At 43.1% G+C, this 18,917-nt stretch overlaps 1 protein-coding gene across 6 annotated transcripts in view; it reads left to right on the forward strand.

Annotated features, from left to right (window-relative positions):
- The window catches only part of LOC119882063 (deleted in malignant brain tumors 1 protein-like), a 227,202-nt gene that overhangs the window by 90,260 nt on the left and 118,025 nt on the right, over positions 1 to 18,917 (forward strand). The window contains exons 1-2 of one of the 6 annotated variants that reach the window (XM_038692103.1): positions 9,445 to 9,515; positions 9,741 to 9,776. The exons of the other annotated variants lie outside the window; for them this stretch is intronic. Of the exons in view, the coding sequence (XP_038548031.1) occupies positions 9,470 to 9,515; positions 9,741 to 9,776 (82 nt within the window). The 5' untranslated portion in view covers positions 9,445 to 9,469. Of the gene's footprint in view, positions 1 to 9,444; positions 9,516 to 9,740; positions 9,777 to 18,917 lie in introns of those variants that run through there. 6 annotated transcript variants of the gene reach the window in all.

Here is an 18,917-nt window from a genome sequence, read left to right on the forward strand (position 1 = left end):
GGATCACCATACTCCTGGTGAAGCACTTGTTTCTACAACTGGGTCAAATTTTATAGGGTCTACTTGCACGGAGCTGCATATTGTATGAATAACAATCCAAACTTTAAATACAATGACATGCTTGCTGGATATTTGATTTTTACTAAATGTATATGTCACACTATCATGTCTGCATTCTACATCTATATAAAATACCACAACTAAAATTACACAAAACACCAATGTCTAATGTAGTCTGTATCCTATATCAAACATTAGTGCTTTTTTTGGAAGGTGGAACTCTTGTTAGATTTTGGATATTTAACACCACAACTTAGAACAAACAAAATTTCAGTGTTTAACAATGTTAGCAATGTTTTACAGGGTATTGGTCACCGTACCTCACAACAAAATGTTAGTATACTATCAATATGATTTTGGCCTGTGATGTTTGGAAGATGTTACTGAACACCAAAACTTAAAACCAACAAAATATCAACATCTAATGACGTTGTAATTCAACGTTGTGTGGATGTTACCATCACAACGTTTAGCAGACGTTGGCTTTTGGTTCCCATACCTCATGACCAAATGTTGGTATTCTACGTCAAGATGACGTTGGCACAAAACGTTTGGAAAACGTTGGATTGAAGTTACTTAACACCATGACTTAATACCAACAAAATATCAACATCTAATGACATTGTAATTTAATGTGTTGGTATTCTACATCAAGAGGACACTGGCACAAGACGTTTGGAAAACGTTGGATTTTGGGTACTGAACACCACAACTTAAAACCAACAAAAAATCCACGTCAGATGACGTCAATATTCAACATCAAGTTGATGTTGGAATTTGGTTATCCGACGTCGCAACCTATATCCAACCAAAGATCAACGTCTTTTGACGTTGGTGGCCAGCTGGGAAGAGAGTTTTAACCAGTTTTATCCCATCGACTTGTCTTTTAAAAACAGTATCACAAATGAGTGTCCTTCAGCCCACTTGATGCAATACCTACAAAGTTTTTACTGAAAATAATAGATTCTGTTGGGCCCCATTTGATCTCTGTTTTCAACATCTCCCTATCTACTGGTTGTGTCCCTGATTATTTTAAAACTGCTTGCGTGAACCCACTTTTAAAGAAACCTGGTTTAGATCCTTCCCTCCCACATAATTTTAGACCAATTTCAAAACTGCCTTTTATTGCAAAGATTCTAGAAAGAATTGTGTCCAAAAAGCTGCTCACTATACTGGAAAAGTTTCAATCTGGTTTCAGGAAGTACCACAGCACTGAGACTGCCCTGCCAAAAGTCACCAATGACCTTTTAATGTCTGCTGATGAAGGCATGTGCTCAGTCCTGGTACTCCTGGACCTTAGCGCTGCTTTTGACACCATTGATCACAACATCATGTTAGACAGACTGAGGCACTGGGTGGGGATCTCTGGTACTGCCCTAGAATGGTTTTCATCCTACCTGTCAATAGGAAGTTTTGCGTGTCTGTAAACAACTATGTCTCTTTTCTGTCCAGTTAAATATGGTGTGCCTCTGGACCCATTTTGTTTCCTTGTATCTGCTTTCCCTTGCACATATTATCCATAAACATGGCATTTCTTTTCATATTTATGCTGATGACACACAAATATACTTGCCCGTCAGATTCACAGACCCTGGAATGCTGAGTCCACTTAACAACTGCCTTTGTGAAGTTAAAAAATGGATGTCAAATAATTTCCTCCAGCTGAACTCAGACAAAACAGAAATCCTGGTCATTGGGTATAAATCACATTAAGCCTGTGGCAAATAACCTTGGTGTTTGGTTTGATAGTAATTTAAATTTTGAGCAGCATACCACAAAGCTTGTTCAATATGTTTTTATCAACTTAGAAATATAGCACAAATTCGATCTATGTTAACTTTTAAGGACACCAAGACAATTTTATACGCCTTCATCTCATCACGCCTGGATTATTGCAACAGCCTTTTCACCTGTTCAACCCAAAAATCTATTGATCGACTCCAGACTGTCCAGAACTCAGCTGCCAGGCTTTTAACCAGAACAAAGAAATATGACCACATTACTCCTATTTTAGCTTCATTACACTGGCTCCCAGTATGTTTTAGAATTGAATTTAAAATTCTAATGATTACTTTTAAAGCTCTTCATGGCCTCTCACCTTTTTATATTTCTGAACTTTTAGTCCCATTGAAAAGTGCTCTACAAATAAAGATTATTATTATATTATTATTATAAGACTTCTCATCTTAACTGTGAGGAAAAGTTAGACTTTATTTTCAGACAGAATCTTGGCTTTGCCCTGACAGTGCTAACTTTTTATCCGAAGCATCACCTTCTAATTACAACTTTATTCACACTATATGGGATGGGAAGATAGGAGGAGCAGCAGCTCTGTTTGGGATCGTTTAGAAACGGCGTAGGGGAAAACGAGCAGGCGCGCTGGTTAAGCTGAGACAACGGGGATTTCACACTGCGCTCCTTTCAATCCACCTGGTGAATGTCCGCTCTCTGGCCAACAAAATGGATGAACTGCTGCTCCTCAACAGAACTAACTTGGACTTCTTCAGATCTGCTGCCCTCTGTTTCACCGAATCCCGGCACACCAAGCGCATCCCGGACACCTACCGGGATTTACTGTAATCTCATCCGTGCGGATTGCGAAAGGGTGATCACGGGAAAACACGGGGAGGCCATAAAAACGAAGGTTGGTGCACTGATGTCACAGTGTTGAAGAAATCATGCAGTCCTCACCTAGAGACATTATTCATAAACTGTAAACCATTTTATTCACCGCGGGACTTTTCCTCATTTGTTCTGGTTGCTGTTTATATTCCACCTCAGGCCTGTGTTAGTGAGGCGTTACTACACCTGGCCGACCAGATAACTAACATGGAGAAAAAACATCCAGACTCCCTGCTCATTGTTCTTGGGGACTTTAACAAAGCAAACCTCAGTCATGAAACAAAGTACAGACAGCATATTAAGTGTCCCACCAGGGACACTAACACACTGGACCACTGCTACACAACATTAAAGGATGCATATCACTCTGTTCCCCGTGCAGCCTTAGGATTCTCCGATCACTATCTGGTTCATTGTATCCCGACACACAAAAACTGAAATCTGCAAAACCTGTTGTAAAGACTGTGAAAAGATAGACCAACGAGTCAAAGCAGGCCAACAAGTCAAAGCAGGAAGCAGGCCTGCTTGGTTCACAGCAAAGCTCAGGCAGCTTCGTCAGACCAAGGAGGAGGCCTTCAGAAGTGGGGACAGAGTCTTGTACAACCAGGCCAGGAACACTCCCTACGACTAAAGAGGTCAAAGCTGCAAAGAGGTGCTAGGCTGAAAAGTAAAATAACAGCTTTGCAGCCAACGACCCTGCGTCAGTGTGGAGAAACCTACGGACACTCACAAACCACAAGAGACCATCTTTCAACACTGCTGGTACTCAGCGACTGGCAGACAAGCTGAATGGTTTGTACTGTAGGTTTGAAAAGCCCAGAGTCACACCTCTCCCCCACTCCAACGCCATTTTCAAACAGTCATCTTCCCCCTCTGACCTCTCACCTGCACTCAAGATCTGTGAAGAGGACATGAGCCACCTCTTCCAAAGGCAGAAGATGACTGCCTGAAAATCTGTGCGGACCAGCTGGCCCCCATCTTCACTCAGATCTTCAACAAATCACTGGAGCTGTGTGAAGTTCCCTCCTGCTTCGAACACTCCACAGTCATCCTGGTCCCAAAAAAACCCTCCATCTCTGGACTAAATGACCACAGGCCCGTCGCCCTGACATCTGAAGTCATGAAGTCCTTTGAAAGACTGGTGTTGGCCCACCTGAAGGACATTACAGGCCCCTTGCTGGACCCCCTACATTTTGCCTACAGGGCTAACAGGTCAGTGGATGATGCTGTCAACTTGGGTCTGCATCACATCTGCAACACCTCGACTTTCCAGGGACATATGCAAGGATCTTGTTCGTGGACTTCAGGAGACAGGAGTCAGCAGTTGAGGCTGGGGAACATCATATCCAGCACCCGGACTATCAGCACTGGCGCCCCCCAGGGGTGTGTGCTCTCCCCCCTGCTCTTCTCCCTCTACACCAAAGACTTCTCCTCAGGAGACCCATCTGTCAAACTCCTGAAGTTCGCTGACGACACAACGGTCATCGGTCTCATCCGGGTCAGTGAAGAGTCGGCCTACAGACAAGAAGTTGATCAGCTGGCTCTCTGGTGTGGTCAGAACAACCTGGCGCTTAACACGCTCCAAACTGTGGAGATGACCGTGGACTTCAGGTGGAGTCCCCCCACTCTGCCACCCATCACCATACTCAACAAACCTGTGTCTGCTGTGGAATCCTTCAGGTTCTGGGTTCCACTATAGCCCAGGACCTGAAGTGGGAGCCCAACACTGACACCATCATCAAGAAGGCCCAGCAGAGGATGTACTTCCTGCGCCCGCTCAGGAAGCTCAACTTGCCAAAGGAGCTGCTGATCCAGTTCTACACAGCCATCATCCAGTCTGTCCTCTGCACCTCCATCACTGTCTGGTTTGGATCTGCCACCAAAAAGGACAGGGACAGACTACAACGGACAGTCAGGACTGCAGAAACAAGTATCGGTGCCAACCTGCCCTCCATTCATGACTTATACATTTCCAGAGTCAGGAAACGGGCAGGAAACATCACTACAGATCCATATCTTCCCGGGCACAACCTGTTCCAGCTCCTCCCCTCTGGTAGGCGCTACAGAGCACTGTACGCCAAAACCAACAGACACAGAAGCAGTTTCTTCCCACAAACCACCACTCTGATGAACAGCTGATTTCTGACTCACAGTGTCAGGAACAATTCCTGTGCAATAACCCAGTAACTCTGTCTCTGGTCCTTGGTTTCTTGGGGACAGGGATGATAGTGGAGGCTTTGAAGCAGGCTGGCACTTGGCGTGTCTCCAGTAAGGTGTTAAAATGTCTGTGAACACCGGAGACAGCTGATCAGCACAGTGCTTCAGGGAGGATGGGGAGATAGAGTCCGCCCAGCTGCTTTGCAGGGTTTCTGCCTCCTGAAAGACCGTTGATTTCCCTCTCTGTGATGGAGAGAGGAGGGAGGGGGCCAGCTCTGAGGAGGGAGGGGAAGAAGTGGAGAAGCGGTAGAGGACACCAGAGAGGAGGAGAAGGAGGAAGAAGAGAGAGGAGATTGAGGTGAAGGAGGAGTAGAGATAGGAGGAGGAGGTAGAAAAGGAGTAGGAATAGAAAGTGGAGGAGCAGGGAGGAAGAGGAGGTGGAGGAGGAAAATCTCTGGTCTGTCTCAGACCAAAGACAGGATGCCAGAGCAGAATAGTGAGTTGTTTGGTGTGTAGAACTGTACAGTACACTAAGAAATAAAAAATGTGCAAATGTTTACATTTTTTATTTCTTTTGTTGTGTTCATCATGTGAAAAGGTTTTTGAGGGAGAAAACCACAAACAACATTACTAATAATAAATAAAAAGTTTTTGTAGTATTGTTTTGAATTTATTCCACCAGTGTGTCAGACCGTGTTGCAGTGTGTGTTTCTGAGGGCTTGTGTGTCACGTCTGAGGGCAAAGTTTGGTTTTTCAGCAAGGTTGAATGGTTTTGAGTGGAGAGCTTCATTTTGATCTGAAAATAGGATGTTTGGGGAATTGGGTGAGAAGTTGTGGATTTGCGTTTAGAGTTTAGAGGAAAAGAGGCATAATTTCAAGAAATGTTTTTAAGCAATCAAGAAAATAGGTAGGCTATATGGTTTCTTTCTTTGTCTGATTTAACAGTATTTATTATTGTTTTATGATCGAAAATTGACCGGATTCTCTAGGCCAGGGGTATTCAATTAGAATTCAAAGAGGTCCAGTTAGAGAAAATTTCCTGAAGGTCCGGAATATTAAAAACGATCGTTCAGTACCATAATGTTGTATCAACATATGTTTTTAGTCAACAACGGACTGTCAAATCAAATCATATTTCAGTTTTCACATCAAACTGGAGGGATAATAAATAATTACTACTCTAATATTAAATTGTAAATTTAATTAAACTAAAACAAAGTGCCTAATTTTTAGAAACAATGTAATACAAAGTGTAGCTTGAAGTGATGAAGTGTAGTCTTAACCAATTTTATAACAAACACTCAATACATCACAACAAATGAACAGCTGTAATACCTCCTCTTCTCTTTCATTCCCCTCTTACAGAGTTACCACTTCTACTTTCTCTTGTTCAGTGAGAAACATGAGCAAACATGAGAATTCTCCTGCCAGCTAGCATTGGAGATCTATGAGATATTCTGGTTTTGAACTGCCCGTGGGAGGAACGTCCATGTAAAAATCATTCTTGAAATATCATTCTTGATTAATAGCCATGTGAAATCTCTTGTCCCTTTCGTCTCCTCAATTCCTCAAAAGTGAGTTTCCAAAAAGGCTCTGTTGAATCTCGCATACTTGACTGGCAAGCATCGGAATGCACAGATTTGATTGGCTGAGCAGCGTCACATGAGACAATTGGAGCACATGCGATTGGTCTGTGAGTTTCCTGATCCGCTAAACCAGTACAGTAAATGCCAGAAAAGCTGCGCGGGTTAAAATAGAAACGCTCCGTCACGAGGTAGTAAGTCTCAATAATAAATCGGCTGTAAGTCGGTGGTCTGGAGAGGACAGCGGCTGGGTCCGGATCCAGACCGCTGTCACGGTTTTGTGGTGAAGGCAGGGTTGAGCAGGTTGGAGGACCCAAACGCAGGACACGAAGGCTAGCAGGTGCAGTTCAGTGAAGGGTTTTAATATAACAAAAGGCGAGCACACTTACAAACAGAGTGACTGATTGACTGAGTCCAAAAACAAAGGCTGTCCAACAGAAATCCAAAAGGGTGAAAACCAGAATCCAAAACTGAGCGGGGTAACAGGGAGACACGGTGAGTAAGGCTGGAGACACGAGAATACACTGCTACACAGGGTGACAACATACAATGACCCGACAAGAACAAGACAGAAACACCAGGTATATATACACAGGGACTAACGAGCAGGGCGGGAGCAACACAGGTGACAGACATGAGACTAACGAGGCAGGCAGAGAGAGACACAGTGAGCAGAGGGAAACAGAGAGACTGACATGCAGGCAGAGTGACAACCGGGGGAACAGACGGAACACAGGTAACTGAAAACAAAACATTCCAGAGTGAACACTTAACATGAATTAAGGTACAGGACTGGGAACAAGGACAACGAACTAAAACGCAGGAACAAGAGTTAAGGCAGTGACTAAGAAACAATATAACAACTAGACTACCAAACCAAAATCAAATCAACACAGGACTACGAGCTAGAACACCAAACAAGACATAAACACTAAGGACAAGGAAACGAGAAGAACAGAAGGACACCAGAAACATATGGCAAAAACTCAAACTCACAGGGAAAGACTACAACTCTGGGCCACCGGCGAAGCAGGTGCCGGTCGACCACCGACGAGGGAACAGGAGTCGGTTGGGCCACCAACGGAGCTGGTGTTGGTCGGACCACCGATGAGGGAACAGGAGTCAATCGGACCACCGGCGAAGCAGGTGCCAGTTGGAACACTGACGAGGGAACAGGGGTCGGCTGGGCCACCAACGGAGCTGGTGTTGGTCGGACCACCGACGAGGGAACAGGAGTCGGCTGGGCCACCGGCGAAGCAGGTGCCGGTTGGACCACCGACAGAGCACGAGGAATGGGAGTCGGCTGGGCCACCAACGAAGCTGGTGTTGGTCGGACCACCGACGAGGGAACATGAGTTGGCTGGGCCACCGGCGAAGCAGGTGCCGGTCGGACCACCGACGAGGGAACAGGAGTCGGCTGGGCCACCGGCGAAGCAGGTGCTGGTCGGACCACCGACGAGGGAACAGGAGTCGGCTGGGCCACCGGCGAAGCAGGTGCCGGTCGGACCACTGACAGAGCATGAGGAATGGGAGTCGGCTGGGCCACCAACGAAGCTGGTGTTGGGCGGACCACCGACGAGGGAACAGGAGTCGGCTGGGCCACCAACGGAGCTGGTGTTGGTCGGACCACCGACGAGGGAACAGGAGTCGGCTGGGCCACCAACGGAGCTGGTGTTGGTCGGACCACCGACGAGGGAACAGGAGTCGATCGGACCACCGGCGAAGCAGGAACAACTAGACTACCAAACCAAAATCAAATCAACACAGGACTATGAGCTAGAACACCAGACAAGACATAAACACTAATGACAAGGAAACGAGAAGAACAGGTAAACAGAAGGACACCAGAAACAAATGGCAAAAACTCAAACTCACAGGGAAAGACTACAACTCATGACAACCGCGGTCCGCCTATTAGTGACCGCTGCTCTAGGCCTATGCCTTTCTCTCCAGTTCGATCTGCTCTGCGGAGGGAGAGCGGCTTCTAGGACGTGCTGTGGCTTCGTCTGGTGGACTCACAAGCATAAAAGTTTTTTTCGATTGCTTGTAATACAAACACTGGTTATAAGTAATGTTGCTTGTGGTTCTCCCCCTCAAAAAAACTTTTCACATAATGAACACAAAAACAGAAATAACAAATGTAAACTTCTGTTTCCCTCCTCCTGCTCCAACTCTCCCCCATCTTACTCCTATCCCATCTCCTCCTCCAGCTCCTACTGTTCCTCTTCCTTCACCTCTTCCTCTCTGGTGTCCTCTATGTCTTCTTTCAGATTTGTTTGGATCCATTGTTCCAAAACTGAAAGAACTGAACTTTTATCTATCTATCTGCTCCTCCCGCTTCTTCCTCCTCTTCTTCTCCCTCTTCCTCCTCTCTCATGTCCTAGACCTTTCTCTTTAGATTTCTCTGGATCCATTGTTCCAAAACTGAATGAACTGACTCTGGCCCTTTTATAAAGCTTCTGATTGGTGTGTGATCAATTTTGACTCCTTGTGTTTCCACCTGGGTAGCTGTGTGCTCATTGAGCTCAACCTGTGCTGATTGAGTGAACAATATTGAATGTCAGTGTTTTCTCAATGACCACATGGTGCAGGCAATGAGAAATGAAGTGTAGTTTTTGAAAAACCCAGTTATGGTTTTGCTTTCGCTCACTTTCACTTCTTGCAGACTCGTGTGCCTCATAAAATCAGATACAGTTGGAAAAAAAACAGTGACTACTTTATTATTCTGAAAACAATTAGATTACATAAGGCATAAAAATAGATTACATTTAGAGAGATAATAGCTTAGTGCAGTGCATTAGTTTACACACAAAATGGAAACATATATGGAGGAGGTAAAGCAGTTTTTTGGAACTTTGTGTTTATCAAAACAATTTCAATATCCATAACTAGTGATAGATGTGGTACTTCAGTGCTGCAGCTTTTGGTTGAAAAAACACCAGAAACAGGAAGTGTTTCAGGAAGGACAAGCTGTGTGAAATGTTTCTGTGCACCGCAGTTTTTAGTTAATCTGTGGTGGTACTGATAATTGACACAGAGCAGCTGTCATGTCAGCTATGGGGAGCATACAGCAGAGAAACTATTTGGCCCTTGGTAAGACAGACTTTCCAAAATTTTATTTGAAAAGCAGCTTTTTCGTATAGCCGGGTTGTTGTATTGTATAGAACAGAAGTCTCTTAAGGCCAATTTTTCCATTTAATAAACTTCCTATCATTAAAAGAAACACGGGAATCTAAAACAGAAACAAGGAAAACTTTCATTTCTGCACTTTTCAGTTTACTGAATGTAATGAGCCATGTCATTTCTTCTGTTCCACAGTCTTTTTCCTCCTGACCGCTTCTTCACCTGCTGCAGGTCAGTTCATTCTCCTGTGTCATGCATACAGTAATGTTAGTTTGCTGTTTACTTTATTTTTTTATCAGATCTGGGAGTAACACGTTACAAAAGTAATACAATTACAATAATGTATTGCTTTTTGGTGTAAAGCGGTAATATAACATGCATTACTTAAAAAAAACGGTAATATTATAACCGTCACAATCTCAGTAGCGCGTGTTACAACGCACCCGAAATTAAGTGGTGTTTTGTTTTTATAGTAATTCACCAACACCAAAAAACATTTGGGCAGCAGAAAAACAAATCCATAAGTAAAAGAGTAACGTTATTTCCTGTTGCTGGAATGCGATGGTCGACAGGATGCAAACTACAGCAGCTCCCCTGATGGATCAATCAAATTTCTGTAGGCTGTGTGTTTGTGCTTTAACAAATAACTTTCATGATCAGAGAGGCTGCTGTCAGTTCATCCTGACTGATCCTGATCCACATATGCAGGCACATCTTACTATGAGCATAATGCACCAATTAAAAAGCAGTGAAAGTTACTCAAAAGTAATGTAAAGCATTACATTTCATAGAAAGTAATATTGTACTCTAATTAATTACTCTCAATTGACAGTAACTAGTAATCTATAATGTATTACATTTTGGAAAGAACTTGTCTAGCACTGGTCTTTAAAATACTCTCTGTTATGTCTTACATGCAATGAAGGTGTTCAGATCAGACTAACTGGGTCCAGGTCTACTCAGTGCTCTGGGAGAGTTGAAATCTATCACAACAACGCCTGGGGAACAGTCTGTGATGACAGCTGGGACTTAAATGATGCTAAGGTGGTGTGCAGACAGTTGGGCTGTGGTGGAGCACTGAGGACTGCTCAGTCGACCCATTTTGGTCAAGGAACCGGTCAAATCTGGCTCAATGATGTGGTCTGTTCAGGAAGTGAAAGGTCTCTGACTCAGTGTCGGCACGGAGGATTTGGGACACACAACTGTGGACACAGTAAGGATGCTGGTGTGGTCTGTTCAGGTGAGAAAACGTTTCAGATAAAGTATTTTGAATAAATGTATCCTTTTCTGTGTATTTTAGCAGCTCTGTCACCGAGTCATTGTGGTGTGAAATGTAACACTGTTCAGATGCAGCACTATATGAGCTTCTAACCACACCCTGCAGAATGCTTTTAGAATTGAAGAGCAGAATAACAAGTGGGAAATGTTGCTCAGTACAGTAAATGAAACTGTAATGTAGGTGATGAAGTTCATCGAGTGTTTGATCTACTGTGAAAAGTGTTTTATATTTCTCACAGTCTGTATGGGTGATGCAAAGTATAATGAATCATAACCTTTGCCAAATTTGTCTTACAGTAAAGATTTCTGTCATGACTAAATGACAAACAAACACATGTTCTATCCAGCACTGATTTGACTTCTGTGTTCTGAAACTAGGTATCAGACTAGCTGGGTCTGGGTCTACTCGGTGCTCTGGAAGAGTTGAAATCTATTACAACAACGCCTGGGGAACAGTCTGTGATGACAGGTGGGACTTAAATGATGCTGAGGTGGTGTGCAGACATTTGGACTGTGGTGCAGCACTGAGTGTCCCTCAGTCGGCTCATTTTGGTCGAGGAACTGGACAAATCTGGCTTGATGAGGTGGCCTGTTCAGGAAGTGAAAGGTCTCTAACTGAGTGTCGGCACGGAGGATTTGGGACACACAGCTGTGGACACAGTAAGGATGCTGGTGTCATCTGTTCAGGTGAGAAAACGTTTCAGATAAAGTATTTTGAATAAATGTATCCTTTTCTGTGTATTTTAGCAGCTCTGTCACCGAGTCATTGTGGTGTGAAATGTAACACTGTTCAGATGCAGCACTATATGAGTTTCTAACCACACCCTGCAGAATGCTTTTAGAATTGAAGAGCAGAATAACAAGTGGGAAATGTTGCTCAATACAGTAAATTAAACTATAATGTAGGTGATGAAGTTCATCGTGTGTTTGATCTACTGTGAAAAGTGTTTTATATTTCTCACAGTCTGTATGGGTGATGCAAAGTATAATGAATCATAACCTTTGCCAAATTTGTCTTACAGTAAAGATTTCTGTCATGACTAAATGACAAACAAACACATGTTCTATCCAGCACTGATTTGTCTTCTGTGTTCTGAGACTAGGTGTTCTGATCAGACTAACTGGGTCCGGGTCTACTCGGTGCTCTGGAAGAGTTGAAATCTATCACAACAACGCCTGGGGAACAGTCTGTGATGACAGCTGGGACTTAAATGATGCTGAGGTGGTGTGCAGGGAGCTGGACTGTGGTGCAGCACTGAGTGTCACTCAGTCGGCCCAATTTGGTCAAGGAACGGGTCAAATCTGGCTTGATGATGTGGTCTGTTCAGGAAGTGAAAGGTCTCTGACTCAGTGTCAGCATGGAGGATTTGGGACACATAACTGTAACCATGGTGAGGATGCTGGAGTGATTTGTTCAGGTGAGCAAGATTTTGTAATCATTTCTCTTATATGTAGCTATTCATAAGTAAAGCAGTAATACTACTATTACTTCTACTAATACTAACAACAACAGTAGCCTAATTGGCAGTAAAACCTTGCCTTGTCTGAGACTGTATGTTACAAAAAAAACATTTCAGAGCTTATTTCTAATTTGCTGACTTTTTTCCCCCTCTGGTTTGGGGTGTGGGAATAAAAGAAAGGGGCGCAGTGTCGTGATTCACCGTATAACTTCTCTCTTTGTGTCTGTATGCCAGTTCCCTCTTTCCACGCTCTCTCTCTCTGTAACATTATAGTTTTTCTCAATGGCTTAAACACATTTCTTGAAATTATGCCTCTTTTTCTTGAAACTCTAAACACAAATCCACAACTTCTCACCCAATCCCCCAAACGTCCTATTTTCAGGTCAAAATTAAGCTCTCCTCTCAAAACCATTCAATTTTGCTGAAAAAACAAACTTTGGCTTCAGAAACACAGTGGAACACAGTCTGACACACTGGTGAGAGAAATTCAAAACAATACTACAAAAACTGGTTGTTAGTAATGTTGCTTGTGGTTCTCCCCTTCAGAAACCTTTTCACATGATGAACAGAAAAGAAACAACAAATGTAAACATTTGCACACATTTTTTATTCCTTAGTGTGCTGTACAGTTCAACACACCTAACAACTAATTATTCTGCCCCAGCGTCCTGTCTTTGGTCTGAGACAGGCCAGAGACTCTTGTTGTCCACCTCGTCCTCCTATCCCATCTCCTCCTCCAACACTTACTGTTCCTCTTGCTTCACCTCTTCCTCCTCTCCATACTGCTCTTCCTTCTCTTCTTCTTCTTCCTCTTCCTCCTCTCTCATGTCCTAGACCTTTCTCTTCTGATTTCTCTGGATCCATTGTTCCAAACTGGATGAACTGACTCTGCTGATTGGTGTGTGATCAAGTTTGACTCTTTGTGTTTCCACCTGGGTAGCTGTGTGCTAATCGAGCTCAGCCTGTGCTGATTTGGTGAACAATATTGAATATCTGTGTTTTCTCAGACCACATGGTGCAGGCAATGAGAAATGGAGGTATTTGTGTGTAGAGTTTAGAGAAATGGGTGTGCTTTTTGGAAAATGGAGTTGTGGTTTTGAAATTTTAGTTTAATAGACTGGTTATAGTGTTCAAGCTATTGAGAAAAACTGTAATTTAATTTCCATCTGTAACAGAGATGCTTGGTCACCAAAGCCAGGCAGTGTCTGACCTGCGCCCAACCCAGGTGTCTATGTGCATCAGTTTGCACCTGCCTGCAACAGTGTTTCTGTGCAGTGTGTCGTGTCTCTTAACTCTTTCTATTCATGCTTTCACTGTTATTTTCATTATTATATTCAGGGATTTGAAGCATTTTCTCCCAATGTACCTTTGTGATGCAGAATTCACAATGGCCCCCACCCACAGAGAGATGGGATTTTAAAAATAAGCATGTGAAAGTGAAACGGTTGTGTAATTATTAAAACGTAGAATGGAGGCACATAGAACATAACACATCCCTCTTACAGTAACTTAGCTTGATAGATGCAAAAAATTTCTCTTTCTAAAAACAAAAGACCAAGTGGTCTGAAGTTTTTACACATGACGAGCCGTGGGGCCGCCATCTTGAACCGGTCACCCGCTCCACTCAGTGTAATCTGTTTGGCAGGTGCAATGAGCTGTCAGCGAATTTAATTTATCATACCTCACTGAATACCAAACGGATTTTCTTGCGGTGTTTTTTGCTGCAAAGGTCATGCATGTAGCTATGACACAGGATACATGGTTTGGTGTATTATAATATTCATAGTGAGCTCAACAGTAATAGAATATTCTGATATGTGATATAAAGTGACCAGACGTCCGAGATCAAAACTGGGAACATAATCCCTGAAAAGGGGGAAAAACGGGGACATTTCCAGTTTGACTATCAATTTCTTTCCTATTTTAAATTAATACTATTAATTCTATTCAGAGTTTTTTTCTGTATTTAGCCAGGGACAGGCAGCCAAAAACTGGGGACACTCCCTGAAGCCAGGGACATCTGGTCACCCTATGATCCCACACTATAAATATGATAGAGAAGCAGAAACAGATAGTGAGAGTAAAGTCAGATATTTTAATAATTTGAACCAATACAATATATGATTAACAAACAATATGATTAAATTATATTAGAGTCTACTTGAAGCTTTTTATATTTGTCTCTTTCTGTCACACACACACACACACACACACACACACACACACACACACACACACAAACACACTGTACTAACACGTTCTTCTGCAGTATTAAAAGCAGAAGAAAAATCCATGAGCCGGTCAGGGCCAGCAGCCTTGTGTGGGTTGACTCTGTGTAAGACGGAGGTCACCAGGTGTTCACCAATAGTGATGGCTTGGAGGGAGCAGCTAGGGGTCGGGGGGGTCCAGGTCATTGGAGTGCTGCTACTGTTGAACCGGGTGAAGAAACTGTTTAACTGCTCTGCAAAGGAGGTGGGGTCTAAGCAGCCAACCACTGGTTGTTTGGGGGCTCTGCCCATCATGATGCTTAAGCCTTGCCACGCCTCCCTCGCATTTCCAGAGGTTAGTTTCTGTTCCACCTTGTTCTTGTAGTGTATATTAGCTAGCTTGGCCTTCCTCCTGAACTCCTTCTCCAGCTCTTTCACCCTGAGCTTGTCTCCTATCAGAAAAGCGTTTTTCTTTTGGACCAGGCAGTTTTTCATGTCCTTTGTGACCCATTTTTTATTGTTTGGGTGTATAGTTATTTGCTTGGTGGGAGTGACAGTGTCCTCACAGAATAAAATGTAAGATGTAAGTACATCTGTAAGTGCATGTGAGTCCTCACCACAGTCATTAAAAAACAGGTCCCAGTCTGTCAGTTCAAAACACCCCCTTAATGTTTCAGATGTTTCCTTATTCCAGATTCTGATTGATTTTTTGATGGGTTCACCTGTTTTTAATTGTGACCTATAAATTGGCAGGAGTAAAATGACATTATGGTCAGAGCGACCGAGAGGTGGGCGTGGTTTAGAGATGTAGGCATATGTGATGTTGCCATAGCACCGGTCCAGTATGGTCTGGAGTCTGGTGGGAGTTGTGACATATAGCTCTAGGTTGGGCAAATGAGTGGTGATGTACCCCCCAGAATCGCAGGTCCTCCTGCACTAGAGTTGAAAGGGGGGTTGCAGCAAGTCAGGACACACCACAAAAATCACCACGACACCACAGCTCTGTCTTTGGATCTTTCTTTAGTGATTTTTGTCTGCAATGATACAACATCTGACAGGGACTGTATCAGTTCACACTCTTCTTGGACTACAGTCTCTTTCAGGGCTGCAATCTCACTTGGTTCTGACCGGGAGAGCGGCATGGGGCAACATTCACAGGCATCACCACAGTGTACACACAAGCAGCACATGTTAGAACAGTGGCTTCGTGAAGACAAGGCCGCAGGGCAAACCCTTAGCCTCATCCCAGGAGTTAACGTTAGCTCTTTGATGAGAGAAGTTAACTTTGCTCTTTGAGGAATGTAATTAACTGCTTAATTGCTTTACTCAAAAAACGGTTTCCACATTCTCAAAAGCCTTACCATAGTTTTACACAAGCAGCACATGTAAAACAATAGCGTCTTGAACACCAGGGGGATTGTGGCAGCGTCAGCAGGCCTCTCTCCCTCCGTTGCGGTCACTTGGCCAGTCGCTCCCTTCCCCAGCCACAGGTCGGCTGGAGGGGGGGGCCTGGACTCATCCGCAAGGACATGGGTCACCTCGTCCGGGTGCAAAGACAATTTTCTAGAAGTGGCGACTCCTTCCATGGAGGTGGTGAATTCAGTCAGCAGTTCGCCGTTTGCTGAAAAAAACAGGATGCTGAGGCAGTAGGGACACTGCTATTTATACGTCACGCACGTATCGGTAGCGACGTCCTATTGGTCGGCTACGTGAACGAAAAAGTTTCAGTGGGCTTAGAGGAGGTAGTACCCATAGAGTCCAGTAGAGGGCGGAGCCTGTGTGAGATAGAACATCCTCCATTCCAATCTATTCCCGGACCATGTGTACTGTTGAAGCTCGGCGCATCACCCTCTGCAGTTCTCAGCACCTTATAATTATAATAATAATTAAAACATAATACTTTACACAGTGCTCAAAGACACTTTACAGAACAGAGAAAATAAAAACAAAGCAACCTTAATATACAAATATAGAATATGATTTATCAAGTCTCAGTTCATAGCCGGGTGAACACTGGCCGGTGCAGTAAACATAGCCTAGCTAGCTGGCTACGATTTCAGTACAGTAATATCAAAGATCTTTGCTCCTTCTCAACTCTCTGGTAATATTCTATTCACAAAATACAACCAATAGTATGGTAATGATAAATCTTATCGTAATCTCCCGAGCCCTGTTTGCGATGGTCTGCCGATTTGAGCATGAATATGCTGCACAGTGCTCTGACATCTTGCTTTCTTCAGCTGCTCAACTGGGAGTATGACCGGTTCCATAGGGCGTCTACCTCTATATATGTTTATGCTCTGAAGTGCTACTCCTTCAGTCAGAATCTGTAAAAGGGAACAAAGCCAAAATGGAAAGGAGAATCATATACATATTTATCATAATTACAATAATAGAATAATATTATAAATTCTCACATCTTTAAACCTATTAGATAAACCAAGACGTTATGAGTTGGCTATTTTTAGAGTGGGTCATTCATTCAAGTTGCCCATTATACTGCCTTACTACTACATGCTTATTGAAAAAAGACAGGCAGGGTCATATATCTAAACAAATACATTTAATATTTCATTGTTGTGTTATTTTTTCAGAGAGCCTCTCAAAGCCCAGCATCTCCATGAATCCTGCTGGTGAGGTTACCTGGGGTCAGAACGTCAGCATCACTTGTTCCATCTCAATACAGGTTCATTTAGACGGAACATTCCTCCTGCAGCAGACCTCAGGCTCATTCAGAAAGACCCAAACATCAAGTACCAACTCTGCTACCTTCATTATACCTAAAGTGAACTTTGATAACGAAGGATCGTACCAGTGTCAGTTTCAGACAAGTGTTTCGAGACGAGACTTCAGCTCCCCTTTAAGTGACTCTGTCAGACTCTCTGTTACTGGTAAGGAAATTAATCTGTTTCATTCACTTGTTTAAAGAAATAATTCAACATGTTGGGAAATAAACAATTTTGTTTTTATATAGGGAGTTAGATAAGACTGATCCTCATCTCATAGCTGTCCTTTAAATATGAAGCCACAGCCAGCAGCTAGTCAGCGTAGCTTAGCATAAAGACTGGAAACAAGGAAACAGCAGTAACTTACTGAAGGCAACCAGAGGGGACCAAAAACTTAAAAGGCTTATTTCCCTTAATGGTGAACTATTCCTTTGGCATAAAGGAAATTTAGCAAACTAAAAAAGCAGAAAAACGTGTAACTCAAAGTCAGTCCATTTACTGCTCTAATATTGTGTTGTTTTTCAGTGAGACTTCCAAAGCCCAGCATCTCCATGGATCCTGCTGGTGAGGTTACCTGGGGTCAGGACGTCAGCATCCCTTGTTCCATCTCATCTCAGCATTTAGGTGGAACATTCATCCTGATGAAAACGTCCAGCTCCTTCAGAACGACCCAAATATCAAGTCCCAATTCTGCTACCTTCATTATACCTAAAGTGAACTTTGATAACGAAGGATCGTACCAGTGTCAGTATCAGACAAGTGTTTCAAGACGAGACTTCAGCTCCCCTTTAAGTGACTCTGTCAGATTCTCTGTTACTGGTAAGGAAATCAATCTGCTTCATTCACTTGTTTAAATAAATAGTTCAACATGTTTGGAAATTTAATAATAATAAACCCATTCATTTTCATGTTGAGAGTTCGATGAGTGATTGATACTCATCTCATAGCTGTCCTTTAAATATGAAGCCACAGCCAGCAGCTAGTCAGTGTAGCTTAGCATAAAGACTGGAAACAAGGAAACAGCAGTAACTTACTGAAGGCAACCAGAGGGGATCGAAAAACTTAAAAGGCTTATTTCCCTTAATGGTGAACTATTCCTTTGGCATAAAGGAAATTTAGCAAACTAAAAAAGCAGAAAAACGTTTAACTCAAAGTCAGTCCATTTACTGCTCTAATATTGTGTTGTTTTTCAGTGAGACTTCCAAAGCCCAGCATCTCCATGGATCCTGCTGGTGAGGTTACCTGGGGTCAGGACGTCAGCATCACTTGTTCGATCTCAACTCAGCATTTAGGTGGAACATTCATCCTGCAGCAGACCTCAGGCTCATTCAGAAAGACCAAAACATCAAGTACCAACTCTGCTACCCTCATTATACCTAAAGTGAACTTTGATAACGAAGGATCGTACCAGTGTCAGTATCAGACAAGTGTTTCAAGAAGAGACTTCAGCTCCCCTTTAAGTGACTCTGTCAGACTCTCTGTTACTGGTAAGGAAATTAATCTGCTTCATTCACTTGTTTAAATAAATAGTTCAACATGTTCGGAAATTTAATAATAATAAACCCATTCATTTTCATGTTGAGAGTTAGATGAGTGATTGATACTTATCTCATAGCTGTCCTTTAAATATGAAGCCACAGCCAGCAGCTAGTCAGTGTAGCTTAGCATAAAGACTGGAAACAAGGAAACAGCAGTAACTTA

This window comes from Micropterus salmoides, unplaced genomic scaffold (genome assembly GCF_014851395.1).
Source record: "Micropterus salmoides isolate LMB-PRFRI ecotype aquatic unplaced genomic scaffold, ASM1485139v1 Ms_hic_scaffold_10, whole genome shotgun sequence".
Lineage (NCBI taxonomy): Eukaryota > Metazoa > Chordata > Actinopteri > Centrarchiformes > Centrarchidae > Micropterus > Micropterus salmoides.